We start from the raw sequence: 14,657 nt of genomic DNA, 5'->3' as shown, positions 1-14,657 counted from the left end.
TGACCTCGGCCTGCGCCAACATGGACACCAGTCTCACTCCGTGGAGGACATCTACAAGAGGCGGTGCCTGAAGAAAGCAGCCCCCACCACCCTCTTCACTCTGTCACCATGAGGAAGGAGGTGCAGGAGCCCAAAGATGAGCACCCAACAGCACAAGGACAGCTTCTTCCCCTCAATTCCCGAAGGGACAATGAACCACGGACACTCGCCTTTCTTTATCTTTTATTTTGAAATTTAATTTATAGCTAGAATTGGACTGACGCTGCTGCAAAACAATGAATTCCGTGACATGTTCATGACATTAAATTTTGGTTCTTATTCTGTCTCTTATCAACATTAATGAACATTTCTTCCACCCACCCACTCCCCCTCACATTTTCTCCCTTGACCTATCTATCTTCAAAGTTCATATCTGTGCCCTTCCACATCGACATTCCACCCTTTCTACATAATATCACACCCTTTCTACGTAATATCACCCCCTTCCCGCTAGTCTTGATAAAGGGTTCAGGCCCGGAACGTCAGCTGACCATTTCTACCCATGGATGCCATCTGACACGCTGAGCCTTGTCCAGCATCTGTGGTCTTTGTGTTTCTCTTGTGTGGTTGGGGTTACTTGGATCGGGTTTGTTCTATGAAGTTATAAATAAAAAAGGGGATGATTTGTTGAAGCTATTTCTAAAGCATTAAAGTGATTTCCAAGCTCACGGCAAGTGAGAGGGAAAGAGTTGCGTAACTGGGCATTTATTCACTATCTGAATATTTTGCGAGAGGTGTGGCTTCAAAGCATCCGTTAAAATGGCCTCTGTTTCTCCCTCTAGGAGCATGGGAAATGTATCTCCACCTTGGAAGGAATGGGTTTCCGTGCAGGACAAGGTCTGATCGAGAGGTTAGCTATGGCACTTCTCTTGACGTTCGCTAAAAGTACTTTATAGGGCAGTGGTTCATCAATAGCAGTGTGAATGAGCTACATCAGCACACTGGCTCCCAGTGCCAGTTTAATTCAAATTTGCTGCTTTGCTCCCTGAATCAAGTCCAACAGTACCCTTGGCATGAATAAATCCCAGGAAATCTCTCTAAGGGTCTCCACTGGAATAAGGAATGTGCAGACAGCGTCAGTGCCATTTCACGTTTATTTTGTGTAAATGATGACCTGCAACTTGTGTGAAAGTACTCTCTCGGGAACAGTGATGGGGTTTCTGGAGAGCATCGTCGTTCCAGGTGGTTCTCTTTTTTATTTGCGTCACAGTTGGCGCAGCGATTTGCGCAATGCCTTTTCAGTGCCTGCGATCAGGGCCGGGGGTCAAACCCTGCGCTGTCCCTAAGGAGCATGGGTTTTCCCCGGGGGCTCTGGTTTCCTCCCACTGTTCAAAACATACCGGGGATGCAGGTTAATGGGGTGTAAATAGGGCGGCACAGACTCGTGGGCTGAAAGGGCCTGTTACTGTGCTGTACATCCAAATTAAAAATCTTTTAATTCCCATGCCACATCACCTCGTATCCCCTTCCTGACTCATTTTATCCAATTTACTCCTTAAACACGAGAGAGGCTCGCTATGATTTCCCCTCACTTAGTTCTGATTCAGTGTCTCTGCTCAAATCAATTGACAATTTCTTCCCTTGCCTACAAATAGTGTTTGTCTTGCTGAGTTAGTTCAGCATTCCCTGTCCCATTCCCTCGCTGACACGTCTGATCCTGGTCTGCACTGTCTGGCTGAGACCACCTGCAAATTGGAGGGACAAACACCTCATCTTCCGTCTGGGCATCCTCCAACTAGATGCATTAACATCGACCTCAGGTTTCCATTTAATCCACTCCCCCCCCATCTTCTTCCCCCTGTCGCATTTATCCCAGCTCTCTCTCTCTCTCTCTCTCTTTTCCCTTTTCCTTTTCCCTCTGTCTCGTTCCACAGAGCCTCTTATCATATCCAGTGAACACATTTTGTTGGCCTGGATTTCCTTTTATGTTAATGTGTACAGTTTTGTTTTGCACTACCAATAAGTAGTAATTCTGCCTCACCCTCAAGGAAAAGAATCTTAGGGTTTATGTGATGAATTGTATGTACTCTGACAATAAATCTGAAATGTTAAGCAAACTGTGATTATTATAGATTCACTAAAGAAACACCTTCATTCAAGGATGAGCTGGACATCATGAAATTCATCTGTAAGGAATTCTGGACAAACCTCTTCCATAAACAGATTGACAACCTGCGGACAAACCATCAGGTGCTCAATGCGTTTAAGGGACTGCAGTTGGAGATGAGCTGAGGGCAGGGAGATTGAGAAATAGTGCTAAAGATACAAAATGAAAATCTTTGGGTATTTTCAGAGGGGCGTTTGATCATTTCTAAGTAAATTCATGTCAATTCATTTTGTGGGGAACATTTCAGAGCAAGGAATCTAAACCTCACTGGGATTTTCGGGCAACATGGTTAGCATAGCGGTTGGTACAGCACTGTTACAGCGCCAGCGACTGGGTTTGAATCCGACACTGTCTGGAAGGAGTTTAATTTTCCCCGGGTTTTCTCCAGGTTCTCCGGTTTCCTCCCATGTACGGGGGTTGTAGGCCAATGGGTGTAATTGGGGGTTGTAAGCCAATGGGTGTAATTGGGTGGCACGGGCTCATGGGCCTGTTACTGTGCTGTATGTCTAAGGGCCATTCACGGATTGAGTGAACTAGTGATCGTTCGTCTGGCTCTTAACTGATACTTCACATTTCTCTCAGGGAACCTATGTGCTTCAAGATAATAGATTTCGTCTCCTCACTTCAGTCTCCAGTGGGAAACAATACTTGGAGGAGGCACCAAAGGTAACTCTCTCTTCATTCTTGGGGCTATAATTCAGATTATCATTGTTTGTGCCCCTCCATCAGTTAGTAGAGATACTGTTAGAGGTCAGTGATTCTCTGGTAGTGCACTGATCTCTGATTAAAGGGGAGTTGAGGGGTTGTCTTACAGAGGTACTAATGGAAGTACGGGTCTCATTGAATTGCTTTGCTTGGGCCTAGTAGAGTTCATTGGCCTGAATGGCCTCATACCTGATAACATTGGACAACAAACTTTCTCGAATGGTTTGCTTCCCGAAAAAATAATTCGGGTTTATGATAGGACAATTTCAAGCTGAATACAAAGATATCACTTAGGAAGTTGGAGAAACATTAAATTAACTTTTATTGAATTCAGCATGTTTAACCGCACCATGATGCCAAACCAAGTTTTCAGGTTGACTGCACGAGTGCACAACAGATGTGAGGAGCCCAGGGTTTGTCTTGGTCACCAATTTTACAAATGAAGTAGAGCTCATAGGCTTTCGTAATAAGTGCAGTCATGCTGCATCTTTGAGCCTTAAGCATACTCGGCACAAATGTAACAGAATGTGTCACACCAGTTGCAATATTGACAAAATATTTCTGCTGTATTGAATCCTCTTGGAGACAATAAATACTGTTGTTATCTATACTCACTACGCTATTGGCGGAAGAACGCGCATCAACATGCATTCCGTGTAATGCACAGCATCTGTATATGTGAGCTGCTTTTATAGCCTGTCTGCATCTATCCTGACTAGTCGTGCCCGGGACTAAGACTAGTGCATGCCCAGGCATGCTTGACTGACCAAAACAGCTTGCTTTGTGGGCAATGTACAAGTAGATGGGAAATCACAAAATAGGTTATATCTAAAAAAGGTACATGGTAGGAAAATTTTATGGTGATTTTCATGATCAGCTGACCAAATAGCTCTAGATCTTTGTAGCAACTGAGACAAAGTTGGTTCAACAGACTGAGCATGGTAGGCTCTATCTGCACCCCATCTTCCAACATGCTTGCTGATGGGCAGAAAGTCCTGCTTGAGCAGTGAGTGGATGAAAGGATGATCTCATCGTTTTTGCCTCAGTAACTCCCTCCAGAACTCTGCTAGGGCTATACAGGTATTTCCCAACGTGACCTATGCGGCTAGGTGGATTATGTTGTGTTTGACAACTATAACTGAGATACAGGGAATGTAAAAGCCAAAATCTGAATACTTACCTTGTTAGTCGGCATTCTGAATGTGTGCAGGTCAGTGGGACTAGAAGGGCTGAATGGCCTGTTCTGTGTGCTGTAGTGTTCTTTGGTTCTATAGAATATATAGTTTATGGCAGGACTTTTGAAAGATTGATGGTCTGTGGGATCTAGGCATAGCTCATTAAAAGTGGCTGCATAAGTAAATAGAGTGGTAAAGAAGGAGCCTGGAATGGTAGCTTCATTGGGCTGGGCATTGAGTACAAAAGCACTGGCGAATCTATGTAAAATAACGCCTTCGGCAAGGGTGGCCAATGCGTCAAAATAAACGGCCACAAGGCGTCTTGCGAGAGTTGGCCTTGGGCAACGAGGAGAACTTGCAGGAGCTGGCCTTGGGCAATGAGGAGGACTTGCAAGAGCTGGCCTTGGAGAACGAGGAGGCCTTGTGAGAGCTGGCCTTGGGCAATGAGGAGGACTTGCGAGAGCTGGCCTTGGGCAACGAGGAGGACTTGCGGGAGCTGGCATTGGGTAACGAGGAGGACTTGCGAGAGCTGGCCTTGGGCAACGAGGAGGACTTGCGAGAGCTGGCCTTTGGCAATGAGGAGGGCTTGCGAGAGCTGGCCTTGGGCAACGAGGAGGACTTGCGAGAGCTGGCCTTGGGCAACGAGGAGGACTTGCGAGAGCTGGCCTTGGGCAACGAGGAGGACTTGCGAAGGCTGGCCTTGGTGGCCGCCATGTTGTATTTTACATTGCATAATTGAGAGTGAACTCTAGGACGAGGAAGGAGTCAAGTGTTCTGAGCATGGAAGAAATAGGCGTGTGTTCCTTGTATGACCGGGATAGCGGCAGCAGTGGTCCAGAGATGGGGCGTGTTCCCCCCCTCAAGTGGCATCCCCGGGCGCGTGCCATGCCTGCCGTACCCTGTACAAAAGTAAGAAAGTCATGATATAAGACTTTGGATAGGCTGCACTTGGAATATGTATGGAACTTTGGTCATCCCATTACAGGAAGGTATGGAGGCTTTGGAAAGGGGACAGAAGAAGTTCACTGGGGTGTTGCCTGGTTGTGAGGGTATGCGTCATGGAGAAAGATTGGTTCTTTCTCTGGATATAGGAAGCTGAGGGAAGACTTGATAGACGTTCGCAAAATCATCGACAGGGTGAAAAAGCAAAATTTCTTCTCCAGGGTAAAAACGCCGTACATTGCAGGACATACATTTCACATGACGAGTAGGTCGTTCAAGGGAGATGTGCGGAGCAAATATTTTACAGGGAGTGGTGGGTGCCTGGAACAGGCTGTCAGGGATGGTGATGGAAGCAGATGATGCCGTGGTAGAAACTTTTAGAGAGACACAGGAACATGCGGGGGGTGGGGGGGGGTGTAGGGATGGAGGGGGATATCTCTCGGGGGCAAGCAGCAGTTTAGTTTGATTTGCACATCAGTGGAGCAGACCCGTGGGCCGAAGGGCCTGTTCACAAGATATATAGGGCAGAAGTAAGCCAATCGGCAAGTCGGGTCTGCTCTGCCATTTAATCATGAGCTGATCCTTCAGACTCGGCTCCACTCCCTGGCCTTCTCCCCGTAACCGTTGATGCCCTGACTAATCAAATGCTTGTCAAGTTCTGTCTTTAATGCATCCAACCACCTCGGTACCACTATGGCAACAAGTTCCACAGACTCATGACCTTCTGGCTAAAAAAATTTCTCTGGATTTCTGTTTTAAATTGAAATTGTGGCCTCTTCTAGATTCCCCTACCATGGGAAACAACTTTCTCTGCTATTTGGTTCAATGTTCTATCAGTGCTCATGTTCTACCAAGGTATCGTGCAGAGACACCCATCATTTTCTCACATTTTCTTTTGCATTGCAATAATTTCTTGCACTCTTCTTTGCCATCTTTGACGATGCCCCTGCCCACAGCTTATTAATTCCTACTGTTGAGCATGTTATCAGATATTAATCTTACTTTCATTTAAAATATTTTTATTTATTTTAATAAAGAGCTTATACAAATAATAGTTGGCTAAAATGATAAATTTAGTTACACAAAATTAATAAAGCATTCAGTATATCAAAAACATGCACAAGTCGTAAATCATATCCATAATTCTCATTCCAAATTCAGTACAACTCCGATTATCCAAAATCATCAGGACCAGGCCTCCGTCAGATAAATTATTTTTTTTGTTTGGAGAACTGGCCACTTAAAAAAAAACAGCCCAGCACCAACAGCAAATCACTTGTAGTAAAGTTTAAACAACAACGAACAGCAAGGGAAGGCTTTTTAAGCATTAAAAATAATGTTTAATTCTTACCAGCTGGCTGCTGCCGATCACCATCATTCTCTCTCCCCCGCCCCCCCCCCCCCCCCCACCCCACCACTCGAGGTCTCCCCTCCTGTCTGGAAGCCTGGCGCTCCTGCCCAGGAAGTCACTCTCCTGATGAAGCTGGGGCATGGGATTCTTCCGTCCACTTGTGGCTGGGAGACAGTGGCATGCACTTTGTGAGGGAGGGTTGGAGAGAAAGGTCAATAGGGGAAAATAAAGAAGAAATGAGAGGAGAAGGAGTTACCCGAAACAAGGACAATCGCCGTTCTCGTTTCATGTCGGGTGAATTTTTTTCAACCTGTGAGGTCAGTTTGGCTCCGGAAATTTTTTTTCGGATAAATGAAGATTTCTGATTTGTCCTCATTTATCCAAAATAAAAACCCCCCCACATTTTAAAGAAAATTTAAAAATTTTTTGGATAAATGAGGAATTTAGAAAATCTGATTTTAGATAAATCAGAGTTGTTTCTATACGATATGTTTTTATATAAAGAGCTAATAACAAAAACTATAAAAAAAATAAAAAGGAACAAATAAAATAAACAAGAAAAAAAAGAGAAAACTCAAAACCCCTGCCTATCAGCGTTGCTAGATGTTGTGTGTGATTAATATTAAAAGAGAAACAAAGGTTGGAAAAAAATGGAAAAGATACGAATCAGGCAATTTAATTACATTGAATTGAAATTATAAAGTAAGATGGTGAGACATAAATGACCCCATAACTTCTGGAATCTTGTATCTGAATTATTAACAATAACAAATCTTCTCCATATTCAAACAAGTCAAGATATCTCGCAGTCACTGATCATGAGTAGGCGGAGCAGCGTCCTTCCGTTTAAGTAAAACTGCACGCCTCGCCGAAAGAGAGGCAGGAGAGATAGTGCGACTTTGAACCAGAGACAAAGAAGAATCATTCCCTCCCATCGTACCGACGAGGGCCACCAAAGGGTTTGGTACTAAATGTATATTAAAAATTATAGACAAAGTATGGAAAACCTCTCTCCAGTATTTTTCTTGACTAGGACAATTCCAGAACTTCTGAATTAATGGCACTTCTCTGCTCACACATGGGACTCAAGAGTAAAATCAGATGTTAATCTCAGTGTGTGTATGTTAATAAGAGAAAGATTACTCAAATTTTAAACTTCAGCGATTCTGATCCAAAATTTCAGCTTAGCCAGAGCTCATAGAATCAGAACTTATTGTCGCGAACACGTCACGGAATTTGTTCCTTTGCAGTAGCATCATGGTGCAAACTTTTCTATAAACCACAATTCAAAGTAAATAAAGCGGAGTAAGAGAAAGAAAAATACAAAGTGAGGCAGTGTCTGTGGTTCATTGTTCATTCAGGAATCTGATGGCCGAGGTCCTTGTGCCGCTGAGTGCTTGTCTTCAGGTTCCTGCACCTCCTTCCCAATGGTAGCAGAGTGAAGAGGGCCTGGCCTAGGTTGTGGGGGTCTTTGAGAATAGAAGCTGCTTTCTTACAACACCGCCTCTTGTAGACGTCACACTTTATTTTCTTTTAATATTTTATTTACTAATTTTAAACCACAATAATAATTAAATTACATTCAATTCAAAAGTTATTTCAAAAACTTATACATGTAGTATATAAACTCCTCCTCCCCCCCATCCTCCCTCCTCCCCACCCTCTCCCCAGACCCCTAGAGCACACATGTCAAACTCTGGCCCGCGGGCCAAATAATTATATTTGGCCCGCAAGATCATTTCAAAAATGTATTAGAGGTGGCTCGCTGGCCGCCGCGCCAGTATAGCGCATGCAACAGTAATACAACAAATCCCAGAATGCATTGGCGTCAGCCCGCTAATCGCCCCCACCTCCTCTGTTTAAGTTGCAGGGTCTCACCATGGACTCTGGTTTTGGGGCCTGGCCAGTGTCAGGGGAAGCCAAGGCCGCTTCCCAGCGCCCGGAACCGGAGGCCTCGGGCCTGACCTCGCCAGGACCGTTGCCCACTCCCCCTCCCTGCCGCAGGCCGACCCACGACTCACGGTGACGGGGCCGCTGATCCGCCGAAATGTCGCCCTGCAGCGAGAGCCGATGCCCCCGCACTGTCGTTGTCCAACCCGATCACCCGCAAACCCTGCCCTCCCGCACACAGGCCTGAGTAAGTATTATGAACTTTAATCTCAGGATAAAACGATCTTCCAATAGTTTCATGTCACAGTGATAAATATATTCCTGGTTAAAAATGGTCCTGCACCTGGATACAAGCTCATTAGGCATAAAACTTGAAAAGTGTGTAAATCAAAGGATATCTGTACCAATGGAAAAAGGGCATGGCAAATAACCCTGCTAGAGTTCATGCCCACAATCAGTCACCCATTGGATTGTTTCAGGAATCATGTTATTCTCCCACATTCTCAATAGCCCTCAGATTTTACTATTCGACAGCACACTAGCAACATTTGACAAATCCTCTATAGAGAAATATTATTTATTGAATATTTTATTTCTCATTTGTTAATGCTTCTGGAAAGAGTTTATCCAAAACTATTATTAAACATTTATTTTAATAAGAAAAAGTTTAACATTACATATGTTGAAAGAAGAGAAAACATGCAGATGTTGTTGAAAATTTTCAATAAATATTTAGTTCGGCCCTCGACTTAGTCCAAGTTTTTAATTTTGGCCCTCCGTGAATTTGAGTTTGACACCCCTGCCCTAGAGAAAAGAAAGAACTTGAAACAGAAGGCCTGGAGAATGCCGAGGGTAGAGAACTTTTATATCAGTGGTTCTCAACCTTTTTCTTTCCACTCACGTACTTCAGTAATCCCTCTGCCATCGGTGCTCTGTGATTAGTAAGGGATTACTTAAGGTGCTATGTGAGTGGGAAGGGAAGGTTGAGAATCACTGCTCTGGACCCAATTGTTACTGAAATATTTGGCATGAGAAAAATGGTCATTGGCCCATTTCCCTTGGAGTTCTGAAATGGTGCACCTAACAAGACCATGAGGGACGATTCAAACAGGGGTCTTCAAACTTTTTCTTTCCACCCACATACCACCTTAAACAATCCCTTACTAATCACAGAGCACTGATGGCATGGTATGTGAGTGAAAAGAAAAAGGTTTATATTATAAAGTCTAATTTTGGAGGTTACCAAGAAATGAGGTCTTCAGAGAGTTTTTAAACATACAAACCAACATTTTGTAAATATGGGCGTCAGATTTTCTAAAATACATGATATTTGTTTCGTTACAGTGACGAAGTTTTGCATGCCATCTTTCCATATCTAAATCTATTTCTGATTTCCAAGATATTGCCTCGAATCTGCTAAATCATTTTGTACAAATTCAATTTGATGCATAGTTAATTTTAATTTAGGTCTTATAACCTTAATATTACTCAATAAAAATAACCTCAGATCCTGTGGGAATTTAACCCCCATAATTTGTTCCAAAACAGTACCGACTTCCAATCAAAAATATTTAACTTTAGGACATTGCCAGTCATACCTTATGCTTGAACAAGAGAGCATTGTTGGAATGAGTTATGGAGTTAAATTACATTCAGATTGCTTACTTTCTTCTTCAGTTCTTGATGTTCACCTGTGGGCTGTTGAGAGGCGCCTTGTCCAACCTGGGAATTGACTGCATCGTCACAGCAGAGGTTTCTGTGATGCCAGCATGTGAGTGCATTTGGGTGGGAGTGAAACGTCACACTGCAACTTCTATTCCACAGCAAATATCCCTCCAGTTTAACCCAGTGTCAGACTGAAACCACCTGCAAATTGGAAGAACCACACCTCATCTTCCGTCTGGGCACCCTCCAACCTGATGGCATTACCATTAACCTCCTTTTTTCATTATGAAACCCCCCCCCCCCCATCTGCTTCTTCTCTCTCTCCCCCTCTTTTCTTTCTGCCACCTTTCACTGAGCCAAAATCAATTCTCACTTTTTTTTCTTATTATATCCAATTAACACCCTTTGTCTGGCTCCTTCCCCCTCCATTCTTCCTCCTTTCTTCCCAGTCTTTAATTCAGACACCTGCCTGACTTTTACTTGTACCTTGTAGAAGGGCTCCGGCTCGAAACGTCGTGGATAAATCTTTACCTCATATGGACGTGGCATGACCGGCTGAGTTCTTCCAGCATTTCTGTGTTGTGTTTTACCAGTGTCTTACTTGACAGGTCTCAGCACAGTGTGGATCTTTGTTTGATTTCTCCACATGTTGAGTTTCTTGTAGCAGTTCTTCTACTTCAGATTCTCAGTGAATAAAGTCCATTCCCACACCACTGCTCCCCAAAGAGAAAGAAGGAATGGTTAGGTTGCTTGACCGCATTACTGCTCCATGTGGTCGATAACAATTTAATGGAATAGTCAACATGAATTCAAGCAGAGGGAGTAGTTTCGCTTGCCTTCTGTGACTGCATCCCTGTGCTGCAAATACATCTCAATGTCTTGACCCTCGAGCTCAACCGGGTGACGTGGTAAGCTAGTATGGGGGAGAGGTTAATTGGCTGAATGCCATCTTGCATTGTGGGATTTAATAAAAAAAAAATTTAGACATTTCAGCCCATGAGCCCAATTGACCCACAACCCCCGATTCGTTATTTGAACTGGACCCACCCCAGAGGAAACCCACGCAGGCTCCGGAAGAAAGTACAAACTCCTTACAGACAGTCAAACCCCAGTCCAGATCGCCAGCGCTGTAACAGCGTTGCGCTAACCGTGCCAAACATTTCTGCGATCTGATCCTCTGTGCACAGGGTAGCAACTTAGGGATTCTATTAGGACACAAGGTGGTGCTCTCAGCAAATTAAAGACATCCTCCCTATAAACCCATCCTTTCCTTGGCCTTGAATGCAGCTTCTCTGCAGTTTCTCTTCCTTTCAAAATCTGCTTTAAATTCTTCAAAAAGAAATTCAAAATAAATAAGAGCAGATCATTCAGTTCAACATTCCCAAACGATCGTGGCTTGATAGGACGCCTGCCCATGTGTTCCCCTTTCCCTCTTCCCCGCTCACCCTTCCACGCTTCCCTTTCCCCCTTTCCCTCTTCCCCGCTCACCTTCTCCGCTTCCCCTTCCCTCCATCGCCCTTCCCTGAGGGTTAACCCTAACCCATTCCCTAGCCTCTACCTCTTCCCTGCTTATCCCTTCCTTCCTTTTCCCCTTTCCTACACTTTCTCCCCCCTTTGCTTTTCCTCTCTTTCCCCATTTCTCCCACTTCCCCTTGTCCCCGCTACCCCTCTTCCCCACCTATTTCACACCATTTTACTTCTCTTCCCCCTCTCCCCTCTTCCTGCTTCCCCAGCCGTCCCCCTCATCTCTATTCCCCTCCCTCTCCTCCCTTACCCCTTACCTACCTTCTTTCCCTTCCCCTTTATTCCCTTCCGTCTTCCTCACCCTCTACCCCCTCGTCCCCTCTACCCCCCCTCGTCTCCCTCTACCCCCCCTCGTCCCCCTCTACCCCCCTCGTCCCCCTCTACCCCCCTCGTCCCCCTCTACCCCCCTCGTCCCCCTCTACCCCCCTCGTCCCCCTCTACCCCCCTCGTCCCCCTCTACCCCCTCGTCCCCCTCTACCCCCCTCGTCCCCCTCTACCCCCCTCGTCCCCCTCTACTCCCCTCGTCCCCCTCTAACCCCTCGTCCCCCTCTAACCCCTCGTCCCCCTCTAACCCCTCGTCCCCCTCTAACCCCTCGTCCCCCTCTAACCCCTCGTCCCCCTCTAACCCCTCGTCCCCCTCTAACCCCTCGTCCCCCTCTAACCCCTCGTCCCCCTCTAACCCCTCGTCCCCCTCTAACCCCTCGTCCCCCTCTAACCCCTCTGTCCCCCTCGTCCCACTCTACCCCCCTCGTCCCCCTCTACCCCCCTCTGTCCCCCTCGTCCCCCCTCGTCCCCCTCTACCCCCTCGTCCTCCTCTACCCCCCTCGTCCCCCTCTACCCCCCTCGTCCCCTCTACCCCCCTCGTCCCCTCTACCCCCCTCGTCCCCTCTACCCCCCTCGTCCCCTCTATCCCCCTCGTCCCCTCTACCCCCTCGCCCCCTCTACCCCCCTCGTCCCCTCTTCCCCCCTCGTCCCCCCTCGTCCCCCCTCGTCCCCCCTCGTCCCCCCTCGTCCCCCTCTGTCCCCCTCTGTCCCCCTCGTCCCCCTCTGTCCCCCTCGTCCCCCTCTACCCCCCTCGTCCCCTCTACTCCCCTCGCCCCCTCTACTCCCCTCTTCCCCCCTCGTCCCCCCTCGTCCCCCCTCGTCCCCCTCTGTCCCCCTCGTCCCCCTCGTCCCCTTCTGTCCCCTTGTCCCCCCTCGTCCCCACCCCCTTTCTTCCCTCACCCCCTTCCCCCACCCCCTTCCTTCCCGCACCCCCTTCCTTCCCCCACCCCCTTCCTTCCCCCACCCCCTTCCTTCCCCCACCCCCTTCCTTCTTCCTCCCTCTTCCCCTCTACCTCATCTTCCCCCTCTACCCTCATCCCCCTCTATCCCCTCTTCCCCTATCCCCCTCTTCCCCTATCCCCCTCTTCCCCTATCCCCCTCTTCCCCTATCCCCCTCTTCCCTACCCCCCTCTTCCCTACCCCCCTCTTCCCCCTTCCCCCCCTCTTCCCTCTACCCCCATCGTCCCCACTTCCCCCCTCGTCCCCCCTCGTCCCCCTCTGTCCCCCTCGTCCCCCTCGTCCCCTTCTGTCCCCTTGTCCCCCCTCGTCCCCACCCCCTTTCTTCCCTCACCCCCTTCCCCCACCCCCTTCCTTCCCCCACCCCCTTCCTTCCCCCACCCCTTTCCTTCCCCCACCCCCTTCCTTCTTCCTCCCTCTTCCCCTCTACCTCATCTTCCCCCTCTACCCTCATCCCCCTCTATCCCCTCTTCCCCTATCCCCTCTTCCCCTATCCCCCTCTTCCCCTACCCCCCTCTTCCCCTACCCCCCTCTTCCCCCTTCCCCCCTCTTCCCCCTACCCCCCTCTTCCCCCTACCCCCCTCTTCCCCCTACCCCCCTCTTCCCCTACCCCCCTCTTCCCCCTACCCCCCTCTTCCCCCCTACTCCCCTCCACCACCCCCTCTTCTGCTACCCACTTCCCCTACCCCCTCTCCTCCCACCCCCTCTTCCCCCACCCCTCTTCCCCCTCTGCCCTCCCCACCTCCCACTCCTCCCCTTCTCCCCTCCCTCTCCTCTTTACCCTTTTCCCCTAATTCCCTCCTCTTCCCCTATTTCCCTTCTTCATCCCACTTCCCTCCCTTCCCTCTCCCACCCTTTCTTCCCCTCTCTCCTATCCCCTATCCCCCTCACCCCTCTCCTTCCTCGCCCCCTTGCTCCCCTCATTACCCCTCTCCACCCTCATTCTCCCCCTCTTTTCCCTTCTCTTCCCCCACTGTCTTCCCCCTCCCCATCTTCCTCACCTCTTCATCCCGCTCTCTTCCTCTCTGTTCCACTTTCTCTCCTCCCCCACCCCTTTTCTCCCCCATTTTTTATCTTATTCATCCCTGTATTGTTCCTCATTTTCAGTCTCAGTTAAACCAACAACCATTTCTTTACATTTCAGGTAAATTTCATGTTGTGATACAGACATCCTAGGATCCTGTGTGGCTCAACGAGGGAACATTGTAGCTGAAACGTAGCTGCGGATTTGTGCCTTACCATTTCCAATCTGGTTGCTACACTTTGAAATTATTAGTAGGGTCTGTGCTGGGGATGGAATGAATAAAAGTCTGTTTTAGGGTGAATCACATGATTCAAATCACCCTGAAATTATGTGACCATCTACGGAGCAGCTGTTTTTGGTTCCATATTCTCAACTGCTCTCTCACTTTCCCTTGGGTTCCATTGAAACATTCCAAATAATAAAAAGGCTGGATAGAGTGGACATGGAGTTGTTCCCAGCAATGGGAAAATCCTCGACTCAGTAGTGTGGCTTTCCCAGTGGCCACCCATTTCAATTCCCCTGTCCCATCTGTCCATGGTCTCGTGCACTGCCAGACTGAGACCACCCGCAAATTGGAGGAACAACACCTCATCTTCCAACTGGGCACCCTCCAACTGGATATCTTTAACATTAACATTCTCCTGTTCCATTTAACCTCCCCCCCCTTCCCCATTGCCTTTCCCCTCATTATCTCTTCCCTTTTTCCCTCTGTCTCCTTTCTCAGAGCCAAAATTCTCATCTCCCCTCTTATCAGCTCCAATTGTTGGTCTGGACTCCTCCCCCGGCCAGTCTTCTGCCTTTATTCTGATGTCTTTCTGCTCTTTGGTTGTATCTTAAAGAGGGCCTTAGGCCCGAAAATGTCAGTAATATATCTTTACCTCCTGTGGGCGCTGCGAGACTGGCTGAGCTCCTCTAGCACCTCTGTGTGTTTTTACTACAATCACGGTGTCTACA

The 14,657-nt window shown here is 47.7% G+C and overlaps 1 protein-coding gene across 2 annotated transcripts in view; it reads left to right on the top strand.

Annotated features, from left to right (window-relative positions):
* The window catches only part of LOC138748410 (trafficking protein particle complex subunit 6b-like), a 136,302-nt gene extending 122,260 nt beyond the window's left edge, over nt 1-14,042 (top strand). Inside the window, exons 2-6 of one of the 2 annotated variants that reach the window (XM_069908549.1) lie at nt 821-889; nt 2,112-2,229; nt 2,729-2,812; nt 9,887-9,980; nt 13,824-14,042. In XM_069908549.1, the coding sequence (XP_069764650.1) occupies nt 855-889; nt 2,112-2,229; nt 2,729-2,812; nt 9,887-9,980; nt 13,824-13,855 (363 nt within the window). In that variant the 5' untranslated portion in view covers nt 821-854 and the 3' untranslated portion in view covers nt 13,856-14,042. Of the gene's footprint in view, nt 1-820; nt 890-2,111; nt 2,230-2,728; nt 2,813-8,183; nt 8,450-9,886; nt 9,981-13,823 lie in introns of those variants that run through there. The other variant, XM_069908548.1, reaches the window with a different exon arrangement.
* Nucleotides 14,043-14,657: the final 615 nt, after the last annotated feature.

This window comes from Narcine bancroftii, chromosome 13 (genome assembly GCF_036971445.1).
Source record: "Narcine bancroftii isolate sNarBan1 chromosome 13, sNarBan1.hap1, whole genome shotgun sequence".
Classification (NCBI taxonomy): domain Eukaryota; kingdom Metazoa; phylum Chordata; class Chondrichthyes; order Torpediniformes; family Narcinidae; genus Narcine; species Narcine bancroftii.
This window is presented reverse-complemented; position numbering and strand designations above follow the sequence as displayed.